At 56.2% G+C, this 25,069-nt stretch overlaps 2 protein-coding genes across 3 annotated transcripts; both read right to left on the reverse strand.

Annotated features, from left to right (window-relative positions):
• Positions 1-63: 63 nt before the first annotated feature.
• CAMKV (CaM kinase like vesicle associated) lies at positions 64-12,231 on the reverse strand. Of its 2 annotated transcripts, XM_043590426.1 has the most exons (11): positions 12,037-12,228; positions 4,442-4,550; positions 4,200-4,331; positions 3,945-4,019; positions 3,593-3,731; positions 3,337-3,457; positions 3,105-3,180; positions 2,882-3,018; positions 2,643-2,721; positions 2,321-2,408; positions 64-2,022 (listed from the first exon to the last, which is right to left on the reverse strand). In XM_043590426.1, exons 2-11 carry the CDS (start codon positions 4,534-4,536, stop codon positions 1,441-1,443), a joined length of 1,524 nt encoding a protein of 507 aa, XP_043446361.1. In that variant the 5' UTR covers positions 4,537-4,550; positions 12,037-12,228; the 3' UTR covers positions 64-1,440. The 2 variants fall into 2 exon arrangements, with proteins under 2 accessions (XP_043446361.1, XP_043446362.1); XM_043590427.1 differs by lacking the exon at positions 4,200-4,331 and having other exon boundaries at positions 12,037-12,231.
• Positions 12,232-15,566: 3,335 nt separating this feature from the next.
• Positions 15,567-19,478, reverse strand: LOC122488728. The gene has a single exon (XM_043590428.1). The coding sequence runs from the start codon at positions 19,337-19,339 to the stop codon at positions 15,593-15,595; it is 3,747 nt and encodes a 1,248-aa protein (XP_043446363.1). The 5' UTR covers positions 19,340-19,478; the 3' UTR covers positions 15,567-15,592.
• Between the last annotated feature and the right edge of the window lie 5,591 nt (positions 19,479-25,069).

Raw genomic sequence — 25,069 nt, forward strand, 5'->3', positions numbered from 1 at the left:
AGCCTCTTCCCTCCCCATTGCCTTCCAGGGGCCCCTCCCCAGTAAGACAGAGGAAGCAACGGCGAGAGGATGGCCAGAGGCTTTGGCAGGGTGACATTTATTTGCCAGGTTCAGCAGGCACACAGTTAGCCTACCAACCTTCATACACCAGAGCAGACCCACAGGCATGCAGGGAGAAGGGCAGGACTGACACTGGAGTGCCGAGCAAAGGCCGGGACCAGTGTGGCTGCCTGCCCAAGCTGTGGTGGGGTCTGACAAAGGGCACCTGCCAGGAGCCTCGATCAGGAAACGGGGAAGCCTTATTCCACTTCCTCATCCCAGAAAAAGCAACTCAGCATGGCTCAGAGGCACCTGGGCCTCTGTTTCAGCCATGATAGAAGGGGAAGTGGGTCACAGACGTAGAGGGGGTTCCTCTCTATTTTGTTGTTGGATTAGGAGGGCAGAAATCTGCCCCTATGAAGGGCAACCCCCTAAATCAGACTATGGGACACTGCCATGCAGCAGGCCCCCTTCAATGGAGAGGACTGTAGACTGAACCTAAGGGACTCCATCAGAAAAGAGCCAGGGGATACCAGCCCTCCCTGTTTGGCTCAGGGTAAGGACCAAGCTAGGCTGGTGCATGACGTGCTGGGCCTGCACTCTGCCTTCCAGTTTTCACTGCCACATCCCAACTGCTCCTCCTTCCCCTTACAGGCTCATGAAGCTCAGGGCACAGGGCAACCCACTGCAGAACCCAGGAGGGCAGGAAATAGCATAAGGGTGTTGGTGAGAACTTTCCAGGGACAAAGATGGAAGCTTCTACCCCCCTCCCCCCCCCCACTCATTCTCTTTCACTTCTGAGGACCCCTAAAGCTACCAAGCAGTGCCCCCAACCATGCGACCAGTCTTGTCTTAAAGCATACTGCCCTAGATTTTTGAATTCTCTATACAAGCCTGTGTCCATTCTTAGAGCAGCCCACATACCACAGGCACATACCTTCATGTGCAGGAGCCTAAGACCGCTGACAGGGCCTCGCTGGAGGACCAGCTCTCAGGGCAAGGCCACCCAAGACTAGGGCCTGGGAAAGGATGGGACCTGCAGGGCCTGCCTGGGGAAATTGTGAGGCAAAAAGGGAAGGGGAAGGGAGCAGGGACCTCCTGAGTATCCCTAGAGCAGCATCCCGCAAGGAACAGAAACTGGTGAAGCTAGCGAAAGACAGAAAAGCCACAAGGAATCCATGCAGGGGCTGGGGCCGGTCCTGCCTCTGGCCTGCCCACCACTCACGCACATACACACAGGAGATGAGACTGCTCTCCCGTGGCCCCCAGACATGCCCCACACTGGGAGGCAGGGGCAGGGGGAGCAAGGGCATCAGGCCAATGACTCTATGTACAGTGAGAAGCCCCTCATCCACTCTCCCACCCTCCTGCCCATCCCCTGCCCCACACCAGACTGCCCACTCAGCTGGTCTCCTCCCTCCGAGACTCCTGGGCATAGCCAGCAGCCTCTTCCCCTTTACTAGAGGGTGGAGCCTGGCCTGTTGTGCCCCCGGGGGCTGTGCTGTCCGGCTGGGCCAAAGCCGGCTCAGGGGTGGCAGCTGCCTTGGTGGCCGGTGTGACACTGCTTTGAGTGGTGGGCATGATGCTCTCTTCTGTGGCTGGTGTGGCTCTCCCGTCGGTGGCTGGAGTAACACTCCTGTCGGTAGCTGGGGTGATGCTCCCATCGGTGGCTGGGGTGATGCTCCCATCGGTGGCTGGGGTGACACTGCCATCAGTGGCTGGGGTGACACTGCCATCTGTGGCTGGGGTGGCACTACGGTCTGCGGGGGCTGTATTATCACTCTTTGCAGCAAAAGCAGCATCACCCACTGTGGCTGAGGTGGCACTGCCCCCAAGGGCTGGGGCAGCTCCACTTGCAGCTGTGGCCCCACCTGCAGCCCCAGCGGTGGCAGTGTCTGTGGCTGGGGCAGACTGGGCTGTAGCTGTGCTGGACTGCTCTGGTGCCCGGAGCCGTTTCATGAGGGTGGTCACTCGGACAGCCTTCTGAAAGGAGGGCAGTGGAGAGAGGCTCAGAGTGGGGCTCACAGAAGCTGGATCCGTTCCTTCGCAAAGGCCAAACACAGACCATTCTATGGCGTCCCTGGCTGCCTCTGACCACCCGAGGGCCAGGGACCCAGCTGTTCAACACACCCACTTAAGGTAGTGACAGTGGCTACAATCACACCTGATAGCTGAAGAAACGCCTCTGTGTGGCTGCAGGGATATGATATAGGCAAGAAACTGTGTGTGCCAGGAGGAGCACTTGGGATCAATCCAAGAAAGGGAGTCATCCAAGCCTTACCTTCCACTTAGCCCTGGCAAAGTTCTTTTCAATCTGGGCGCAGACACCATCCTTGATGTTCTTATCAGAAGCAGCATTGCCAGAAATCCTAGAAAGGGTACAGATGCATCTGGATCTGAGGGTGTATAGGCCTTCAGGGAGACTGCCCAGTCCTTTTCTCTTAAGATCCAGAAGTTACCAGGCAGGCCTCTGGGCTGGGCCTGAGCTCTGGGCACCCCCAACCCCTACTCAAAGCCTCAAGGATGGGGGCTACTAGATGTGAGGAGGACAGAGGCCAAGGGAAATCTGGCCTCTCCTTCTGTCCTCCATGGGCCCTGCTCACCACTCATGGGAGATGGCCTCTTCTGCAGTGATGCGCTGGTCTTGCTCCACCTCCATCAGCCTTGTGACCAGGTCTTTGGCTGGGGACAAAGCCAAGGAGAGGTGAGGCATTGGCACCTCATATCACTGTCTAGAGGTGATGAACAGGCTGGGAGGTAGGAGTAGAGTCCAGCAGAGAAGGCTGAGAGCAGGTCCCCCATACCAACCCTCCCGCTACCCACACACTGGGCACCTCCTCACCTGCCTGGGAAATGTCATCCCAGTATGGAGAGTCAAACTCGTAGTCGCCAGCTAGGATCTTGCGGAAGAGGTTCTTGTCGTGGTTCTCATAGTCATCTTCCTCCACCTCCTCATAGAAAGGTGGGTTCCCTGAAAGCCTACACGGGGGCCAAAGGGCAGGGTCACTAAAGAAGGCCATGGACACAGAACCCCACCTGGCCTGGCTACAAACCCATTCACTCACAGGATGTACATGATGACTCCAATGGCCCAGCAGTCCACGGGGCGTCCATACCGCTGCCGGCCTACCACCTCTGGGGCTGCAAACACAGTGTCCATCTGGTGGTCAATATCAGGCCTGGCCAAGCCTGGGACCGCTCATACCCACTTCCTGGGTTGGAGACTTCCTTCCCCCTACCCAGAGCCACTCCTTGAAGGTTGTCCCCCACCCTGTCCCTGCCCCACCCCCTGCTTGCCCAGGTACTCGGGAGTCCCACAGGGCTCCTTGATGAGGCCATTCTCTAGCTTAGCCAGGTGGAAGTCGCTGATGACAATCTTTGAGTTCTTCAACCGATTATAGTAAACCAGGTTCTCCAGCTGCTCCGGGCAGGAATGACATGTGGGTGGGCAGAGAAAGACTCCATGAGGACCTCAGAGGCTAGACCAAGACCCCAAGGTGCTGCCCACCTCAGCCCCAGGCCGGGTGCCAACAGACCTGGCTCCTGGCCTCACCTTGAGGTTCCTGTGCACGATCTTGAGTGAGTGCAGGTAGGCCACGGCCTCCAGGACCTGCCGCACCACATTGCTTGTATCTCGCTCCGAGTAGTAGCCCTGGTCCAGGATCCAGTCAAACACCTCCCTCCCCGTGGCCCTGAGGGACACCAGCCCCTGAGCCCGCGTGGGCAGGATCGGGGGTGGGGCAGGAGTATTTGGGCAGGCTGCCTACACCAGGCAGCTAGCTGGGCAAGGCACGGGGACCCAACACCCCAAGGGGCCAGAAAGGGGGCTTTCCCTGGTTGCAGAGGGCAGAGCAGGTAAAGGCCCTGGGGACTGAGGAATCCGGGGACCCCAGACCCACACTCACAGCTCCAGGAAGATGAAGTACTCCTTGCGGGTCACAAACACATCCACCAGTTGCAGGATGTTGGGATGCTTCACCCTGGCAGCGGAGAGAGGGGCCAACAGTTAGGGCTGGGTAAACCCCTAAGAGAGGCTCTGGTTGCCACCGTGGGCCACAGCAAACTAACTGGCCAGAGCCTGGTACTGCTTGAGGTCACCTGCCCTTGAAACCATTCCCTGCTACCTCCTATGCCACCCCACCCCGAGGCCTCACACTCACATCTTAAGGATGCCTATTTCGTTCTTGGCCGCCTTCCGCACCTTGCGGCCGTCCCGCTTCTGGAACTTCTTGCAGGTGTGCAGCTTGCCCGTCGTCTTGTCCTTGGCCCGGAAGATCTCACAGAACTCCTCACTGTAGCCAGCAAGCACCCCACTCAGCCCTGGCCTCAATGTGGGCTGCCCTCTGCTCTCCTTTCCCAGGCCCTTGCCCACCCACCCTTGACCACAAGACCCCACACTCACGTCTTGATGACCTGTCCCAAATCATATCTGTCAGTCACCTCCGACGGCTGGTTATAGTTCTTCTTATCGCCCAGAGTCACACACCCAAACGGCATTGCCAGTCTCTGAGCTGCAGACAGGATGGAGTCTGGCTCAGCTGTACCACAACATGGAGGCTTCTCCCCACAGTATGGAGGCTGGCTCTGGGAGACCCCAGCATGGCTCAGGACAAGGCAAGGGGCAGAGACTGCACTAGGAAGGGCTAGAGGGTGGTCAGCCTCCTACCCCTGCTTTTCTGGCCACAGCTCCTGCCACTCAGCTTGGCTGCCTGAACTACAACAGCCCCTACTTACGAAAAACATATTAAACTGACATATCAGGGAATCACTTTCTATTATGTACATTAAAAAAATTTTTTTACCAATTTCTTTAAATTTTAGCTATTGCACAGATGATGGGGAATATTACCACCCACCCAGCAGATAGCCATCTCTGAAAGTCTGAAGATACCAAGTGTTAGCAAAGACTTGAGCAGAAATGCATACATTTTTGCCGCAGGACACTCATATTACACAGCAATGGAAATGAAGGAGCTATAGCTATAGCCAACCACATGGTGAATCTCACCAATACAGTGTTGAGTGAAATAGACACAAAAGAATACATACAGCATAATCCTATTGATTCAGAGTTCAAAACATGCAGAACTAACTTGTACTAAGGATACAAACATTCTGGTAAAACTGTTTTCAAAAAGAGCTAGGAAATAAGTACCATGAGTCCTTCCACAAGAAAGAGAGTAGTTGCGATTGAGTCAGGACACGGGGAGATTCTGGAGAGCTGATTTCTGAACCTGAGTGGTGGTTTTCACAGGTGTTTGCTTTATAATAATTTGTAAAAATGTACATACAAGTTTGGGGCACATTTCTAGATTTTTGATATATTTCACAATTTTAAAATGTTGATAAAAATTATAGCTATCTGTGGGGGTGCCTGGGTGGCTCTTTCGGTTAAACACAGACTTCGGCTCAGGTCATGATCTTGTGGTTTGCAAGTTCCAGCCCCACATCAGGCTCTGTGCTGACAGCTTAGAGTCTGGAGCCTGCTTCAGATTCTGTATCTCCCGCTGTCTCTGCCCCTCCCCCACTCGTTCTCTCTCTGTCTCTGTCTCTGTCTCTGTCTCTCTCTCTTTCTCTCAAAAATAAAATAAACACACAAAAAGTTTTTTAATCAAAAAAGAAATTATAGCCATCCATATTGAAGAACACTTGGTAGGGGCGCCTGGGTGGCTCAGTTGGTTAAGCGTCCAACTTCGGCTCAGGTCATGATCTTGTGGTTTGCAAATTCGAGCCCCACATCGGGCTCTGTGCTGACAGCTTGGAGCCTGGAGCCTACTTCGGAATATGTGTCTCCCTCTCTCTCTGCCCCTCCCCTGCTCATGCTCTGTCTCTCTCTGTCTCTCGAAAATAAATAAATGTTAAAAAAAATTTTTTTAAAAAGAATACTGGGTAGCTATTACAAAGAATAAAGTATGGAAATGCACTACTGTTGGACGGTTTCTGAGATATGTTAAGTAGAAAAGCAAGGGACAGAATGCTGGGTCAAGGGTGCTGCTATTTGGGTAAATTTTTTATTTAAAAACAATTTTTTAAATGTTTATTTGTTTTTTGAGAGAGAGAGAGCATGAGCATGAGTGGGGGAGGGGCAGAGAGAGAGGGGGGGGGGGGAGAGAGAGAGAGAGAGAGACAGAATCTGAAGCAGGCTCCAGGCTCTGAGCTCTCAGCTCAGAACCCGACACAGGACTCAAACTCATAGACCATGAGATCGTGGCCACAGCCAAAGTTGGACGCTTAACCAACTGAGCCACCCAGGCTCCCCTGGGTAAATTTTTTAAAGTTTATGTTCCAGTGTATACTCCAAACTCCATTCTGGAAAGACAGCTAAGAAAATCAGAGTGCTCTTTGGGGCAAAGAATTGTGTATTAAAGGGGCAGATTTATATCTTGTATTATTTTCTGTTAGAATTTTTACTATGATTACCTTTATTGATTTAATAAATGTTGCATTCAGGCACAGTCCTTGGAGAGTTTCCTCAGAGAGACCCCATTTGGGTGGAAGTGAGGAAAGGCTTTGAGGAAGAAGCAGAAGCAGGGCTGAGCCTTAGAGGAGAAGGATTTGCCAGGAGGCATGCAGGGGTAAACGGTCCAGAAAAGCTAGACAAGCCTGCCAGGGCCTCACTGCCAGGGCCCACAGGAGGCCTGGGCAGTCAGGTCCAGGGAATAAGATCCTGGCCAGGGGTGGGTGTCACAAAGGTGACCACATGCAGCTGACTACAGTGGGTTCCAGGCACTCTGGCACCTGGGACATGGCACCCATGGGTCTGCAACCTTGCCAACCCAATCCTCACCTGCGGTGCTGGGTGGACTGGCTCCAGCACCCAAAGGAAAATGCACTCGCAGCTCTTGCTACAGGTAAACTTCAGGAGGGGAGTTAGTGACTGTCTGGACCTCCATAACACATGGTTAATGTGATACTGAGGCCATGGCAAAAGCTCTGCATGGAGGCTGCAAACGACCCTGCTGCTGCTGGCTGTGCATACCGTCCCTCCATGCCGATTAGCACCTGCTGTGCACCTAGATGCTCCCCTATCTGGACTCACTGCAACTACACAGTAGTAGAGAAGGAAAGAAGCCATCCCCAGAGGAAGCCTCTTGGGTCACAGGGACTCTGCCAGCCAGGGTCAAAGGCCAGGACCCACACAAGTCCCATGGCTAGCCCTGGCTTTTGCTTGATTCCTCCCAGGCAGAGGCCACTCCCTCCCCAGGGGTCATAGTCCCGTAAGTTTTCCCTCAAATTCGTCCTCAGCATTAGGAAACAAATTTCATCCTTCCCTCATATGGGTTCTTTGGGCTCAGGAAACACAAATGCATTTCACTGGCGTGATTTAAGCCAGGGCTTAAGCCATCTTGTGAGGCACTGCAGAGGCAAACAAGAGAAGCTTTGAAGATTGTCCCCGACTGTGTGTCTTTGCCACCATGGTCACAGCCCTGCTCCTGCGTCTGCCGGAGAGGAGCATGTGGCTGGAATCCCACACTCACAGCTGAGAGCAGAGGCACAGCCACCCACCACTGCCGGCCACTCATCTCTGTGCCCTAACTATCTGGGGGAGGGGGCCTGCATCAGTCCCTCAATGGCTCTAACGCACTGTGATTCCCTTTCCGGGCTGGAATCCAAGAGCCATGTACTGGGCAGGAGGGTGGTACCTCAGCCTGTGGGCCCCCCAGGAGAGGTGGGAGGGACCTGTGTCCCAGCTCTGTTGCTTTGCTTACACCGTTCCCTGTGGCAGGAATGCCCTTCCCCCAAAGCTTCCCATCAGTATCCTATTTGTCACGGCAGAGTTATTTATAACGTAAAAAAAAAATCAGCAACTACCTAAAATCCAACAACAGGTGACTAACCAGCTCAACTGTGTCCATTCAATGGCAGGAAGTGTAGACACTGACAAGGGTACTGCCCACCTTGGCCTCCCTGTGAAGCAGCCTCCACATGAGCTAGGTGTCAAGACCGGTGCTTAATCTCTTTCTTGGTTTGTTGTGATTTCTGACATTATAAGGTTGTTTGTGCAACCAATTGTCTAAAATGATTCTGATGTTCCAGGCTCAAAATGGCCCTTCTCTGAGATACTTTCCACAACCTCCACTTCCCCCACCCTATCAGCTCCTTGCTCTGCTGCATGGTGTGGGAGATTCTGTATATGCCCATCCCTGATATTGGCCCAGCTTTCAGCCATACATATTCTCTTGTGCTCGCAAGGATCCAGGGTTAGTCTTGTGGTCTCCTCCACCACAGAAATCCAGGCCTCTGCTCACAGTCATATCAGCCTGGATCTAGATCCTAAAACCTCATGAATGGGGCAGGTACAGATGGGCCTCTCTCCCTACCGTGGGTGCCCTGATCTCAGTCGGTTACTGCTTCCCTCACCAAACTGTACCCATTTGCCTCTACCCCTTTTCTAGCCCCAGGGCAAAGAAAGGAGAAAAGGGGTCCCCTCTACCCCCACCCTCTCCACCATCTGCTGCCCACTGCTGCTGCCTGGGAGGTTGCTGGTGTGCGCACCAAGCCCCTGGCACCTGCTTGCAACAAGGGAGGCCCTGGTCCTAAAGCTAGGGGAACAGTCAAGGGACAGCTTCAAGAATGGTGACAAGCCAGGCAGAAAGGGGTTTGCATTTCTCACCCCCCACGGCCCAGTCAGCCCAGACCCAATACCCAACAGTGGAGAACTATTCTCCCACTGACACAGGGGCAGAGCCCAGGTCCACACTGGGACATGGGAGGACACAGAAGCCCCATAACGGCCGTTTCCCTAGAGACATGGCTCTTTTCATTTCCTGCAGAGAAACGGTGTGTACAGGGGGCTGTCCAAAGGGAGCTCAGGGGAAGCGCGGAGCCTGGCACTGCCAGTGCCCTCCAGCTGACTCTAAGGATGCCTGATGGCCAAGCACTCCCAGTTACTGCCTGCTCCTCAGGTCTGACCCCTGGGCTTGGGCAATCGAGCCTCAGGCAAACCTGAGGGAGACTCTGCCTGTTGGTACCCTGGTAATAAAGGGTCCCATAGGGGCCCTGCTGCAGCCTTAAGCAAGTCTGGCTCCAGAGGTCCTGTGGTCCTGCATTGGAGTCTTGTTCCCTCCTCCACTGGGGTCAGCCTGGTTCAGGCCCCACCTTTCACAGCAATAAACAAGTTTCCCGCTGCCCTGGACCTCTCCCATGTAGAGTTCCAGAGCTTGCAGTAAATCTTGGGAGGCCAGGAGGGGCCCAAGAGGCCTCCTGTTACCTCCCAACAACTGTGGGCAACACCTCCCGATTTAGTGGCAGCTGTGAACACCAGCCTTCAGGTACCCCCTCCCCTCCCCTACTCTCCTCTCTCAGGGACTGGGGCTGCATTTCCTGCTGCAAAGGACATGCCTAGGCCCAAGCCTTGCCTGGCTCTCACAGCTGAGGTCTCACTAGAAGGACCAGGGGAAATGGAGACTTCATCCTTAGGGTCTGGTGTCAGAAGGCACAGCCAATCTTCTAGCCCACTGTCCAGCTGCTTCAGGGACATGGGCAGGGGGCCGCTGTGGCTGGGCCTCAGGCTCCAGCTAAACCACGGTCCATAGTTCCTGCTGCTGACTCTCCTGTCTAATGATGGAGTAAGGACAGGGGGCCTCTCCAGCCTCAGCAGTGGGCATATAGTCCAGTGGTGCCTCCAGAAAGTTCAGCCTTGAACTTGGCATGACAGGGCTAAGAACCAACTGGACCCTCCCAGGCACCTGGGGTCCCAGTCTTTGAACCCCTGAAGGAAAATCCACTGGCGGCCCTGCTGCCCTGTGGGTGGAGGAGGGAAATGCAGGGGAAGGACCCAGAGTAAAGGATTGCTATGGTGATGGAAGTTTTGAAACAAAGGGAAGGGGAAGGGGAGAGGTGTTGGCCAACCCCTTTTCTAAGAATTCCTTGAGATTTTGGCCCAACTCCTTCCCCATGGGTTCTGGCACCTGGCCCCATCAAGGAAGGGGAGGAGGGGGAATTAAGAGACTTTAGAAAAGAGAGAGGGGGGCAGGAACAGTGAGGGACAATGGCAAAAAGTGATGGAAGGGTGACAATAAAAAGGACACAGGCACAATGACACAGGCAAGAAAGGTGGGTAGGGGTTCTGAAGGGGTCTATGGGCACCCAGCAGAGCCTTAAGGTCTCCACAGCCATATGCTCTGAGCACCTGGGCCATGAGCTGCCCATGGTGCCTGGACCTTTGATACTGAACCCTCCTGTATCCCTCAGAAATGCACTGAACTTGGTGTGGGAAGCACAACCACGCCTGGGGGAAGAGGCCAGCTGTTGCAGTCCCCTCCGAACAATTCCATAGCCCCTCTCCCAATCATTAGGCAGCTTAGGTAAGGCAGGTCCATCAGGTGGAGGGTGCATGCCTGGAGAAGGGGGCTGGAAAGAAGCTTAGAGACCTGGCTGCTTCCCTTTGTAGCCCCTTCTCTCAACTGGCCCAGCCCAGCCTAGACTAGCCACGCCCCCTTTACCTGCCATCCTCCCCAGCCTTGGGTCCCCAGGGCCCCTCTTGCAGTTCAGCCTAATTCCCTGCTGCAGCCATCCCACTTTCCAACAGTGGATCCCGTCAGGGGGGCCAGAAACAGCACCCTAAACAACCCAGAAACAGGATAACAACTGCACAGCACCAACCCCCTGCCTCAATTTCCCTAGATGGAGATCATGAAGTCTGTGGCCTTCTTCCAGGGCAAGGAACGGTGGCCAGGACATGGGCTGGAGAGGAGGGCCAGCAGCAGATATGGGGAAGGCAGCCTTTGGCACCTGGGGGTTCACACCAAATGCTATGACAGAAGAGCAGAGACCTCTGCCGCACCCTGAGCCCAGCCTGACACTGAGGGGAGGAGAGACACCAATTTCCCAGTGGAGAAAACTGGGGTCCATCAGGTGGCTAAAATTCAACTGAGGAGGTGTGGAGTGGGGGGAGGGGGAGAATCAGGTCTCTCTAGGTGGTCCTGGGGGGCTCAGAGTCTGGGCCTTGGAGGGGGGCAGCAGGACAGGGGCTGGACTGCTGCAGACTAAGCTTTTGGTGAAGGATAGAGGGCCCTGCTCCCCAGAAGGGAACCTGGTGGAGCAGGCTCTGTCTACGGGTGCGGACAAAAGCAGTTTGGCACAGCTATGGGGGGCTGGGAGAGCCTAGGGTCTCTGACAGACACTACAAGCTGGGTAAGGCAGAAATTCATTTGTTCATTGTCCACTGCCCCCCCACACACACCAGCCAGGGACCCTGCTCCCCAACGTGGCGCCACCCTGACCCCCTTCCCAGCGCTGCTGACTCGCCCCCGCTGGCACAGCAACACACATGCGGGAGGCACACGTGTGAGCACCAAGCCCCGCACCTCCCAGCAGAAACATGTGCGTCCCCTACCCCCACCGCGCAGCGCTGGGTCGGTGCCCTGAACCCCCGACTGGCCCCCACGTTAAGGCTTGGAAGCTGAATCTTGGCTAGGGGGCTGCGGGCCCCCAGGGGCTTGGGGCCTCCTCCCCCACCTCGCGGCAGCCCCGCCCAGCCCCCTTCAGGTTGTCGCCTATAAAGAACTCTCCGTTGTCATGGAAATTAGTGACTGCCTAGCTGGAGGAAGGGGACCCGGGGGCAGTTGGGAGGGGTTGAAGGCGGCTCTGGGAGTCAGGAGGGTCGGCTTAGCCCTCGGCCCCTACCCCCAAGGGGCATCACGAACCTTGGAGGGTTAAGGTTTTCACAATTAGGAGCCCAGCAAGACACGGGGGGGGGGGGGGGGGCGAGAGGGGCGGAGGGGGGTCGGGGGGAGAAAGATTCGCCTGACTTGAGTCTCAGAGGCTTCCCCTGGGACCCCCGAGCCGTGAGAGGTGACGGGGAACTTTAAGCCCAACCCCGCTCTCCGACCCCCGGATCTCCAGAACCCTCGTGCTCTGCCCCCACTGAGACCCCAAGCCCTCGCGGAGCCCCCGCGCACTGAGCGACCCGAATCTTGAGTCAGAGACCCAATCCCCCAAGACCCCCACAACGTGCGTTCAGGGGGCGCCCCCCCCTCGCGGCCCGCCCCGCACCTGCAGCGCCGGTCGGTCACACGGAGGAAGAGATCTCGGGTTCAGTGGGGCGCCGAGGGTTCCGGGGGCGGCGGGCAGAATCCGCTCCGGGCACGCGGGGCAGACGCGGCGCCAGCTGCAGCCGCTTGGGCTCGCAAACCTCCAGCATCTCCCGCCGCTCGCCGGCACCGGATTCGCACCCCGGGCCGGGGGCGGGCTGGGGGCGGGGCCTCCCTCAACCGGCTCCGCCCGGGCCCTTGAGGAGCTTGAGGCCAGAAACCCACTCGAAGGGGGGCGGACGACCAGCGGTAAAGAGTTGTTGAGCACCGGCCAGCCTGGCGCCGGCCTGGCTCTCAAAGACTCCCTTAGGCCCTGGGACTGACTGGGCAGCAGGGGCCAGAGGGGCCTTCTTATACACATGGCAGGGAGTGGGGAGTAGGAGGTGTGGGGAAAGCCAGAGTCCTGGAGCTGCACAGGAATCTCTTGGCAGGTAGTAGTCCCCAGGGGACCAGCACTCTGCCTAGCTCCCAAAACCTGACCCAAAGGGTGGAACCTACTTACAAGAACAAAGTGTGCAGTTGCTAGGGCAAGCTGCATTACAGACTGGCATCCTCTAGCTAAGAATAGTAAGCACATGGTTGAGTATGTGGGCAAGTGGTCAGTGAGGGCTCCAGACCATGGTGGCAGAACCTCCTATTCCCTCACCCCACCCCAATTCAGCCTTTCTCATTCCGAAGTCCCAGCCAGGGTGGCTAGCCCAGCCCACAAGGCTGGCCCCCCTCCTTGTGCAGCACTGAATTTCCCAGCCTATAAAAATCACCTATGACATGGTATGGATTGTGCTTTCCAGTTTAATCACCCTCAAACACTTCATGAGCAGCATCACCACCAGCAGCCTAGGCTGGGATGTGGGGATAAAGGAGAACTATTGCACCAAGGGGTCCCACCAGTCCCGTCCTCTAATGGGAAGAGGCTAAGAACTGCCTGGAAGAAGATTTGAAGGAAGTCCTTGGCCATTTCTTTGTCCTTTGTCAGGGAGGCACATAGACCCAATGCTTGCCCCTTCCCCCTCACAAGCACTGAGAACCATCCTGAGGCCCATGTCGGAAGGCCAGACAGGCTTCTTGGTGCCTGGAGCTGGGTTCCACCCCACCCCAAACCTCCCAGTGAGCCTTCTGACCCCATCCTGGGTAAGGTCATTTCCAAACCCTTGGATTTGAGTGAGTCTTCCCTGTATGGCCCCCCATGGCTGCTGACAGGAGTGACTGCTCAAGTGAGGAAGTTGGGGCTGGAGTTGGTAAGGCTAGCCTGGGAAATGACCACTCAAACAAGGCCCCTCAATATCTTCCTCCAGACAAAGGTGTCAAGGAGCTCTTTACATCCTTCCCTGGCTTTGGGTCACCTCTTCCAGGCCAGGCTGATGCCACCTCTGGGCCCTCTGTGCTCTGGGTGGTCTCAGTCACAGCACCAACCCCACCACTGTGTAGGAATCTCCTGGCAGGCTAAGCATCAGCAGGGCAGAGGCTGTGTTTCATTTCAGTATGCTCAGTTCACGTCTGCAGAATGAATGAATGGCCTGGTATTCGGTCCTTCCTGCTGTCTGCCCACTGTCCTTGAAACAATGTTTTTCTGAGTTGTATAGTACAGCTGAGCCATGGCTTGCTGACCCCACACATGTGACATACATTTTCTGGCTTTCCTGAAGGTCATAGCTCTCTGGGTATGAAGAAGCTGGGCTAAGGAGAAACTAGAATGGGGGATTTAGAGGCAGGGGAAGAGGTGGTTTGCTAGAGCCCTGCCTGCTGCTGGCAGTGCTCCACCTCTTCTTGGTCGTGTGCACACTCCATGTGCCTGTGGGTGAGTGCACGTGGTGGGGTGTGTGTGTACACGTGTGAGTGTATGTGTGCGTGAGCTCTTCTGCTGAAGGAGACGGCAATAGCACAGTGTGTGCAGTGGTGCCCAGTGGCACGTGTATCTGCATTCTGTGTGCACCCAGGCGTGCTTGCTCGCACATGTACATGGACACTGTTGCTAGTCTGTGAAGCCACTGGTCCCTGGAGCCACCGGTCCCCTCCCTGCCTGACACAGGCCTCAGGACTGTGGAGGCTGAATCAGGATATGGGAGCAGGATGTGGGAAGAGCCTGGGCCATGCCCGAGGGCTGGTAAGGGCTGTGATGACCCTACATCACAGGCTATTTCCAGTCTCCCCACCCAGGACAGCCCCTCACTGTCAGGCATTTGGTGGGGGGCGCGGGGTGGGGGGCGGGTAGCCAGGTCTTTGCGCTTTGTGGATAGAGCAACCTAAAGATGAGAACACAGTGTTGGGATGGGAGCACACTTGTCCCTCAGCCCCCAGCCAGGGAGACACAGGCAGGGTAGGGCTTCAGTGTTTTGGCTTCAATCTCTAGCCACCCTCCGGGCAGGAGGTAGCAATACCAACTGGATGCCATCCTCTCAACTCTTCCAGGCCATGGACTGGGCCCACGTGGAACTTTATTCCCACCCTACTATTTAGAGCTAGACAAGGTCAGGGGCCATGGCTTCTAGCCAACCCCCTGGCCAGAGGAATGGTGGAAAGCCCTTTAGGACAGGGCAGAGTTTGGGAAAAGAGCAGGGGCAGTTGGCATTGACATTGTCCAGTAGCCTCTATGAAGATATCCTGAAGAAGCCAGTACCCTAGGCCAGGGGGCAGGGAAGCCCAGGTTGGGAGGCTGAGGAGGGGAAAGGAGCCCAAGGTTGACAGTTCTGGCTCTCACCAGAGATAGACAGTCAGAGAGGCAGGATAAAGTGTGAGCCTACCTATCCACAGAGCCCACAAAGCGAGTCAGATCCTCATTGCCCAGTTCAGGTTGTATCTCCCACCCAAGATCCAGGACTTATCTGACACCTGCATGACCCTGACTTCCTGCCCCAGGGCACCAAAGGCCAGCACTCCCATACCCTCATACTCTGACTGGCCACAGAGGCATAGAGCTTTAGGCAAAGTTCAGACTTTTCACCAGGCCAGCTACCCCAAGAAGCCCAGACTTTTATAGGAAGCAACAAATGTTCCAGGTCCCCAGCCATCTTTGGAACTGTTAGGCTGTTGTCCATGTTGCTGTCCTTAGCCCCCCGTAGAGGGCCCAAGATGGAGGAGGGAGGAGGGCAAGCCATCTTTTCGTCTGGAGCTAGGGGAGGGGGCTGTCCCCCCCCTTCATGACTCACTCCAGGCTGTGTGGGTTATTACATTATGTTTGAAATTGCCATGACAACCAGCTGGCAATCAAGGGTAATTGCACTTGTCGCCAGGGCAACAGGGCAAAACCCACAGCAGCCACTGTCTATGATTGCCCTTGGGGTGCAGTAAAGGTCAGACTAGACCAGAGCCAATGCCAGCCAAGGGACTCTGAGGTTCTCTGGAAAGGATAGGATTGCCAGGGCCCATGGAGTTCCATTGTGCAGAGGCAGGGTGTGCCTTGGGAGTGCCAGGGTCCCCATCTCTAACTCCATGCCTGGACCTCTGTCCTTCCCCACACCACTCTGTGTCTAAAACATGCCACAGTGCTCAAAGTAACCAGAACCAGAACTTTTATATGCTCACAGATGGTACTTGTAGATGGCCCAAGGGCCTTCCTCCTCGTACTCACGGCGGCTGAGCCACAGACTCTGGAAGGAGTCCCGGGATGCCATGATGGAGCCTCCAAGCCAAGCAGCAACAGCACGGTGGGGAGAGCCCAGCACAGTGGCTCGGGGGCCCAGCTCCTGACTTAGGCGCTCAGGAAAGCCATTCACCAGGGTGGTGCCACCTTCCAGCACCACATTGGCCAGCAGCTGCTCCTGCTGCTTGGCATCCAGCCGGCCAATGCTAAGGAGGGCTAGTTGTGGGAGGCCAGGCTGGTTGAGGCCTAGCAGATCAGGCTGGAAGAGGGCCTCAGGGCAACAGAAACGCTCAGAGCCCAGTGTGATGACCTGCTTGTCTGGAAGCATGAAGTCCACTCGGGCCTGAGCCTGGGCGCGGGCCATCTCAGCTGTCATGTCCGTGGCCACATAGCAGCAGGCCTCTTTAATCTGGTTGACCAACCCTGCCTTGGGTGGCGAGTGGCCACCTGCCAGCAATAGCTGAGCCAGGTATTCAGTGAGGTCAGCACCAGCCACGTCCAGCCGGTAGGTGTCGAGGGGGGCCAGATCCCCCGTGAGGATAGGCGCCACATAGGAGGTGCCATGGCCACTGCCCAGCACCAGCCCAGTGGTGCGCCCGTAAGCATAGAGTGCCAGGAGGGCCTGATGCGCCGTCTGCATGGCTGGCACGTGGAAGCGCTCAAAGAGTATTTCAGCCACCTTTTCTCGGTTGGTGCGCGGTGAAATAGGTGAGTCAGCCACGAGGACAGCCAGCTCCTCCGGCCGCACGCCCAGCCTGCAATAAAACAAGTGCTGCCACAGCACCTCCAATGCATCCCAGTCCGAGACCACTCCTCGATTCAGCACCGAACAGGAGCCCTCTTGGTCCTCGGGCACCACATACCGAGGCTCGTCCTGGGCTGGGTGCTGTAGCAGTTGGACACGTGAGGACACCACACTGAGGACGTGGTCCTCTCCAGCCAGTCCACATTTGGTGAAGCCCGTGCCTGTGTCAATCACCACAGCCACCATGTCCTGGTAGGGACCCAGTGAGTGGCGGCAGAGCACCGGGGACTGCACTGGCAGAGCATCCGTGGCGGGCACCAGTTCGTAGCAGGCCCCACGGAGCAGGCCAAGGTGTGCAACCACTGGTGAGAACGTAATGTCCTCAGCCATCAGCTTGAACCGGGGACCCTGGGGGTCACTGCCCACCATAGCCACGGGCAAGACCTTGCAGCCAGTGCCAGGTGTAGATAATGTGACCAGGGAAAACTGCTCCTCTTGGGTCCCAGGGGAGCTGCCAGGTTGCCAGGATGAGAGCTGATGTGTGCTGGAGCTTTGAGTGGCACCGACACCGACCTTTTCTCTACTCACGTAGACACGGGTCTCCTTAGGGGCCAGGGGCACCTGAAGTAGCCCTACGTGGGCCGGCAAGCCCAAGGGCTCTCCTTCCTGATGCAAGGTGGAGGCCTGGCCAAGTTCCCTGGGGATGGGGGTCCCTCCTGAGATGATGGGCTCTTTGGAAATGGGGAGTTCTTGAGAAAAGGGATGCTTCCCGGTGAGAGAAAGCTGCCTGGCAAGAGGGGTTCCAGTGAGAGGGGGCTGACCAGGAAGGGGGAGCTGCTTGGTAGAAGGGGCTTGCTCAGCCAGGAGTGGCTGACCAGAAAGGGGGGTCTGCCTGGTGAGGGGGCACTGGTCGGCAGAGGGAGGCTGAGCAGTTGGCGGGGGCTGTCCAGCCAGGGGACACTGCTCAGCTAGTGGCGGCTGACCACTGAGGGAGGCCTGCCCAGCACCTTCTGCCCTAAGGTTGTCAGGGTGAGCAGTAAGGACCGCTTTCTGGTTGTGGTTGCCTGTATCCACCTGGAGTAGGGATCTGGACATCACCTGGGGTTTCGCTTGTGGCGTAGGCTCTGGGATCAGCTCTGAGTTCATCCACTGCAGTTTCTTGGGCTGGACCATGGAAGTGTCCTGCATCCTGGCTGTATTCAGCATCCAGATGGTGTGACTAGCTTCATTTTTTTCAGCATCAGGTTTAGACCAGCCAGGCTCATGAACATGGCTCAATATCCTCTCACCAAATTGGAGGGGCATCCTCAGTGGAATAGGCCCAGTGAACAGTCTGATGGGTGTCTCAGTACCAGGGGAGTCCCATGACTCCAAGTTGATACTCCCCTCCTTGGGAACCAGGGCCACCTCTCGATAGCTTCCCGACGAGAGGCTAGAGGGCACAGGGCTGGACAGTACGGGTGAAGTGGACCAGAATCTGGAACGATTGTTGTCAGGGGAAAGGATTGGCACGGGTAATGGTCGAGTGGACAACACATTTTCAGGGACATAGATGGATGGGTGGCTGGGCATGAGGCCCACGAGCACTGCCCGTGAACCCATGGGGTCATGGCACAGTAGCCCCATCCTGGTGTTGCCTGTGGCTATATCAAACACCAGCACACGGTCTTCCACAGCATCCGGGAGCTGGCAGGTAGGGGCACTGGAAGGGGGAATCTGTATGGCTTCCCTGGGAGACTGGACTGGGGACTGCTCATGGCAGGATACTTGGTAGGCAGACGCTGGCACATTGGAGCAGGTATTGTTGCAAACATTGAGAGGCTGCTGGTCTGGCTGAGAGCTGCAGATCTCATGGCTACTCCTCTGGGACTTGGGGGGCCCTGGGAGTCCTGAGCCTGGTGTTGGGCTGCCTGGCCTGGAGGTGTAGACCAGGGGCTTCTCTGATGGGTTCTCGGGCTGGTTGGGTAACACCTGCATTCTGGCAACCTCAAGCTCCTGGACATGGTCTGAGGACTCCTCTGGAGTGGGCGCTGGGGCAGGAGTCTCCTCCCGAAAATGAAAATCCACTTTGTCCTGGCAGGGTGTGACCACTTTGGAAGACTCCAAGACAACTGACCATCGATTGCCACACTCCCTGAGCAGGAGGTCTTGGGACAGGTCATTGGTGATGGCAAGGGTATCTGTCGAGTGGTCAGGGTTGGAGGTGTAAGGTTCAGATACTGCTGGCATTAGGGCTGTATCCACAGCTGAAGTATTTGCCTGAGATGGAGTTGGAGGAGCCTGGGCTGGACACGGGCACTTGCCCTGGCCCTGACCTTGAGTTGGAGCCAGAGGAAGATCTTGGGCTACAACTGAGCCATCCTCCCCTGACAGGAAATAGGGTAGCCACTGGCTCTTTCTGCTGCCCACGGGGGCTCTCTGGTCAGGACTGCAAGGGCCTTTGCCCCAGCCTACCAGGACTTTAGCTGGAGCTTTGCCCTGCCCTGCAACCTGCACCTGAAGCCGGGAGCGGCAGAATCCATCCTGGGCCATGTCACTGGTGCTGTCACTGCGTGTGCACACGGGTAGGGCCAGGGTCCTGTTCTCCACGATGAGATGCGTTTGGGTTCCCACGATGGAGCTTGGAAACGGACTAGTAGAAGGGAGCCTCAGAGTATCTTGGGAGGCCTGCTCACAGCCACACTGGGAGCTAACCTCAGCAGGGTCCCGGTGTAGCTGGTGAATGGGCTCAGGGGCATGGGCCTGGGAGGCAGGGCCACAGGTCCCATCAATGATGGCCTCGGTGGACAATGACAACCCCTGCCTGAAGTATGCAGATCCCGAGTTTATCCATGGTCCCTGGGACCCTCTGAGGCCACCCCCCAGCTGCTGGCTGCTGGCCAAGGAGTGGTCTTGGGGGCCGGATGTATCGGGGCCCCCCACCTCCTTGGTGACTTCCATAGTCCTGTTCCATGCCCTAGGTGCCCTGCCCCCACTTCGTTGTCATGGCGACCCCACACATCACAGCCCCCAGTGACCTGGGGGGGGGGCGGTGACAAAGTGTGGGAAACCAGGGGCCCCACCCCCCTGAGGAATGCGGCCTGCCCAGGGAACCTTGGGAAACAGAAAGGCCCAGGAACCTTAGTGAAGTTCACCAACCCTAGGCCAGCTTCCTCTCCCCTTACCAGCCAGGTGACTACTCTACCCAGGCCTGCCATAGAGTGAGGACAGTGCCCCTTGCGGCAGGGCCTAGGAGTGGCAGTGTAAAGCCAACAGAGAAAGGTAGGCAGGGGAGACTCTGGATTCCTAGTGTACTTCAGATGCCAGACTTGGTTCTTTCTCCTCACTTCTCAGGTGTCAACTTGAGGCTTAAGGCCTGACCCAGGGATGAGTTCCAAGTATGTGACTCAAGGGCCTTTGGTGGATCAAAGCCCCTTTACCACTCAGTCCTGGGAGACAGAAGAGGGTGAGGGGCCCAGCTCAGGCCCATGCTCCTCTCCCCCATGTTCCCTGGCTCCCACTCCAGGGACAGCAGCTCCTTGGCAGTCTTTCTGCTCCAGATGGTTCTCCTCTGCCTGTGCCTCACAGAGCCCCCTCCCCAGAGCCACATGTCTTTGAAGCCTAGAACCAGTCAGTATCCCACAGAGGTGACTATGGGAGCCACAGGGGTGGGGTGGGGCCTTTGTTCAGAATCCTCAAGTCAGAATGTTCTAGCTCTTGTCACATTGTGTCAACTTCTCCTTGGCCATGAGGGGGGCAGGGCACTTGGCATAGGGCTAGGCCACAGTGGACACAAGGCCAGCCAAGTGGCAATTACAGAGGGGGCACAGTAGGGATACAGGGGACACAGGGCTGGCTACAGAGTGGAGGTATGGTTGGTGCAGGACTGGGCATGCAGTGGGCACAGCTGTATATACAATGAGGACAAGCTGGATAAAGGACTGGACATAGGGTAGGCACATAGGAAATGTAAGCTATTAGACTGGGTGGGCACTTTCACCCTTCATTTCTTAAATGGGCAAACATAAGGCAGGGAGGGGTGGGACCTGCCAGGACCACCAGCACCAGACGTGACCTACTGCGACACAAGACAGGCCTAGGCAGCAGTTTGGGGAACCACCTGTTAACCACAGGCCTAGTCTGGAGGTTCTGACCTGAGGCCACGTCAGTTCTCCTGCCTCCTCCAGCTGTCAGCTCTGAACCTCTTCTGTCTGGTCCCCAGGGCTATGTCCTTTCAGGCCTCAGTCTTTCTGCCCAGGAAACAGGTTTGTGGAGAATGCAGCTGTAGGCTCGTCCTCTGAAGCAGTGTTTTCACAAAGGTTAAAAATAGTACTTACAGTTGGCAGTGGGGTGTGAAACGATGTGACCGGGGACTAAGGCTAGCACTGTGCTGCATCCGCACCTTCTTGACGCAGCATGGGGCAAAGCCTGACTCAGCCACGTTCAGGCCCCCCAGGTCCCCTCCCCTCTCCCCAGATGCTGCCTTCAGTTAAGAATGGGGACAGATTTCTCTGAACACTACTGTGTCACCACACACCGTGGCCCAGGAAGGTGGCAGAGCCGAAGGGTCTGTGGCCTGCGTGTGTATACATGCACACGCACATACATGCTGAACACTATCAACTTCATTCATCTCTTGCCCTGAGCAAACTGCGTTTTCCCCAACAACAGAGATGCTGGTAGCAGCCTCTGGCGCATGTGCAGGCCTTGAGCTGGGCTGAACCTGGGAGGGCTGGGGAGGCATGGAGGGAGGCCCTGAGAGCCATCCCTCTTCTCCTGCAGAAGTGAGGCATAATCCTCCTTTCCAGGGCCGGGAGCTTTGTGAACAACTGACCTGGGGTTGTTCTCCTGAGGTAACCTGGGGAAGGGAGCAGAGCCAGCTGAAGGATGTGGGCCCATGAAGGAAGGCCCAAAGAAAGCAGTCCTGAGAGAGGAGAAAGCTCTTCCCCTCCTGGGAAGCAAACACCCCCTTATAGCAACAATAACGACTACTGATACCGATTGGGCTCTTCTTCCGAGCCAGGCGGTGCTGAATGCATGTAACCCAGCCTCATGATAATTTGATGAGCCGGGCACTACCATCCCTATTTTACGAATGAAGAAATCAAGGCACAGAGAGGAGAAAGAATTCACAGAGGTCTTAGCTAATTAGTAGTAGAGCCAGAATCTGAAGCCAGACCACCAGGCTCTGGCCCACTTCAGAAATCTATGTACCACCGCTGGTTACCACACCTAGGACTTGTATGCATGGACCCTGCTGGAAAGCAGTCAACATGCCTCCCTTCTGAGTGCGGCAGCCCCAAGCCCCCACCTAAGCTGTGTCCCACATGAACCTTCTCCTCCTCCCAATAGCTTAGCAGGTGGCTTAAGCCTGGAAGGACCATTTTCCCTAATGGCACCTCTAAGCCAGTGGCCTCCCAGGAGCCTGGCAGTGCTGAAGAGGGGCCAGCTACACACCCTGATGAAGCAGGCTGAGTCCTTTGTACTCAGAATTCTGGGCTGGTCAAAGCCCAGTGCATTTCATCCAGGTAAAGGGAGGGACAGCAGGGCAGCCAGAGAGGCTCCCAGGCTGGACCCCTTCTGCCCAGCCCCCAGGGTTCAGGCAGGGACATTGCCACTGTACCCCTCCCCCCTACATGTTTTTAAACAGTCTCTCCCCACGAAGAAGGGCATCCAATTCTATTTCTGATTCTGGAAAGTGAGGAGGGCCAACATGTTGCCATGGCAAACTAGAGAGCCCCTCTTCGAGGCTGAGCCCATTCCCCAGGCTGAAGGCTCTCTAGGATGGAGAGGCCAAGAAAGAACTGAAAGGAGCCTAGTCTGAGGGCAAGGCCATAAGGAGTCTCCTCTGGAGGGCAGGTCCTGACATTACGTCTTCTCACACCTCACCTGACCCCCTCTGGGCAGACTTTGGGGAAAAGGCCCCAACTCCTGTGGACAGGGTCAGATTTCAGGAGATGGAGTCAGGACGCTCTAAGAAACCATTCTAGAACCCTCCCACCTAGGAGGTCTTGAGGGTGGAGGGCAGAAAGGGCACCAAGGGGAGAGGGAGGGTTTCAGCACTAGCCAGGTCTCCCAGACCTGATTCTCCAATACAGATGTATTTTTGGCTTCTTTGTACTCTCAGGAAACAGCTCTGTCAAATCCTTGGCCCTGCTCTCCTCCAGTCTACCTGTCTTCCCCCTCCATGTGCCCAGGGAAGACTCTGGATATCGCCAGAAAATCTAGGATCAGAAGGAACCTTAGAGAGCTCCCAGTGGAGGCAACCACTTGGTAAATAGAGTAAAAAGCAAGGCGTGTTTCCTGAGAGATTTATGCCCACTGTCCAGGGTCTCATACTCCAGCCCTTCTGCCCCAGAGGGTGCAGCTAGGTAGCATTTAGACCTGTGAAGGGAGGGCATTCCACATAGGAGCACAGCCCAGGTACAGGAAGGCTTCAGAAAAGACCTAAAAGGATGTTTTGACCCAACCCTCTCTGGGTAGTGATGGGAAACCGAGACCCCCACAAAGGAAGGAGGCATTCTTGGTCTCCTGGCTCCACAAATAGCTCCACAGTGCTTTCTCTGTATTTTCCTCTCCTGACTCTCTACTCTGGGCCTGTCCAAATGACCCATGAGCACTAACTTCCGGCTTCCCTGAAGTCTCTCCTGGCCAGAATTCACCCATTCCCTAGAGAGAGCCGACCCCTCCTCCTCCCTGGTCCCCATGCCTGACCCCAAAGGGAGACAGCCAAGGGTTCAGAGAATAGCCCTAGGGGAACCAATGGTGGGGTGAGGGGTGATAATCTACTCCTAATCTGGGATGTGGAATGCAGATCCAAGAGTGCCGGGAGGATGTGGCTTTTGAGCTCTAAGGCACAGGGAAATTTAAATAACAGATGTTTAAACAACCTTCCCTGCAAGCCTCAGTGCAGTGACCCCTCTGCTGTAATGTGTTACAGCTTAAAAATAGCCCACAATGAACTGCTTGAGCTCCAATTGACTCAAGCTTACGTAACTCTGCGTGAAAGATGGCCAGCCGCACCAGCCTGGAGGGAGGGCAACAGCAGAGACACCCTGACTGCTTCGGGGCCAGGGCAAGCTCCTCACCGTCCCTGGGAGCAGCTCCCCAGCCAGGAGCCAGCATAGGTGGGGGCAGAGGAAGTGCTGCCAGAAGCATGCATAACTTCATGACTATTGAGAAGAGACCTCCAACCACATCTGCAGAGGGGAGGTGAGATCTGCCCTCCCTCAGGGTCCTTGGAGAACCCGGGCCCAGTGGAGGGTGGGGGCAACTTTAAGAACAGATGGCTGGGTCAGAGCCCATGGGCAAGGAGCCATGTGGGAAGGGTGACTGGGGCTGCCCAAAGGATTCCTTTCCCCCTTTGAAGAGGGAGCTCCCCAGCTTGGAGGAAATGTCAGCATAATCGATGCCTGGCTGGAGCTGGCACTAGCACAGAGTCCAGGAGTGAAGCTGACTTCTTTGGGACCTTTGGGACCAGGCTGCACTGGTGGGACTTGTGACATGAGAAAGCAAGCACTGGCTTCCAAGCAGACCGAATCCTGTACTCTTGGCTGCCAGCTGCTTTGAGTCCCCTGCCTTTCCTGATATGTTCCCAGATCCCAAGTGCCCAGTCCAAGACATTCCACAAGTGTGCAGGTGGCTAAACCAACCTAAAAAAGAACAGAGAGGAGAGAAGGCAAGGATGCCCCCGGCATTGAGAGCCTCTGGTACTCCCTCTCCTGAGCAACTTCCCTCAGCTCCCACCACCTGAGTTCAAAATAGGCACTACCGTGGGCCTTGCCTCTGAGCTTCCACTGAGCGACAGTGAGACTGGTGAGGGCTAAATATAAGGGCCTCCTGTCAGGACCCTCTGTCTGGGCTGTCAGGGCCACAAGTACCTCTGCTTTCCTGACAAGGTCAGGGCTGCCAGACGGGAGGAGCAGAAGTTGCAGGGGAATGAGTAGCAATGGTAGGGCAGATGCAGGTGCTGGGATCCTCATCCTACAAGAGGAGAGTGTGGTGGTGTTGCCTCCCTCTCCAGGCAGCACTGCCATCCCTGCTAGACCTAGCATGAATATCCTGGAACTGGAGGCAGAAGATGTTCGGGGCACTGAGGGGATAGAGAACAAGATGCAGAGGCTGTCGGGGAGGCTCAGGAGCTGAGAGTTCCTATCAGAGACGGACTGATTGGGTGGGTGGGGAGAAGGATTCAGGAGAAACAGTCATTTTTAAGGGGGTCTGAGGATATCAGTGTGAGGTGGCTGGGATCCAGGTGCCACACCTATGTTCTGAGCTGGGTCAGGCAAGCTCTGCCAGCTGCTGGGCACTACCTGCCAAGTTTTGGGCCAAGGACTCCCACCAGGGGAGGACCAACTGTGAAGGCCATGCTCATGCTCCAGGTCACCATCCTCAAACCTGAAGAACCCAAGCCCAGCCAGGAGGCCACCTCAGTCAGATGTGAATGTCACAGCTGCCCAGGATCTCCTGGCATCTACACTCATTGGGTTAGAAACTCTAGAGCAAACCCCAAAGGAGTAGCAGGAGAGAACGAGGCTCAGCAGGCCCCTGTGCCAGATGGGGAACACCGGGGGCCCTTCACGGAGTCATCCCCACTCCTCTGGGCTGGCGTAGCCCCTCCTCTCGGCTAGGACCCTCATCTGGGCAGAGCAGAGGCTCTGAGTGAAGAGATGCTCAGTTCCTGGGGACTTC

This window comes from Prionailurus bengalensis, chromosome A2 (assembly GCF_016509475.1).
Source record: "Prionailurus bengalensis isolate Pbe53 chromosome A2, Fcat_Pben_1.1_paternal_pri, whole genome shotgun sequence".
Taxonomy (NCBI): Eukaryota; Metazoa; Chordata; class Mammalia; order Carnivora; family Felidae; genus Prionailurus; species Prionailurus bengalensis.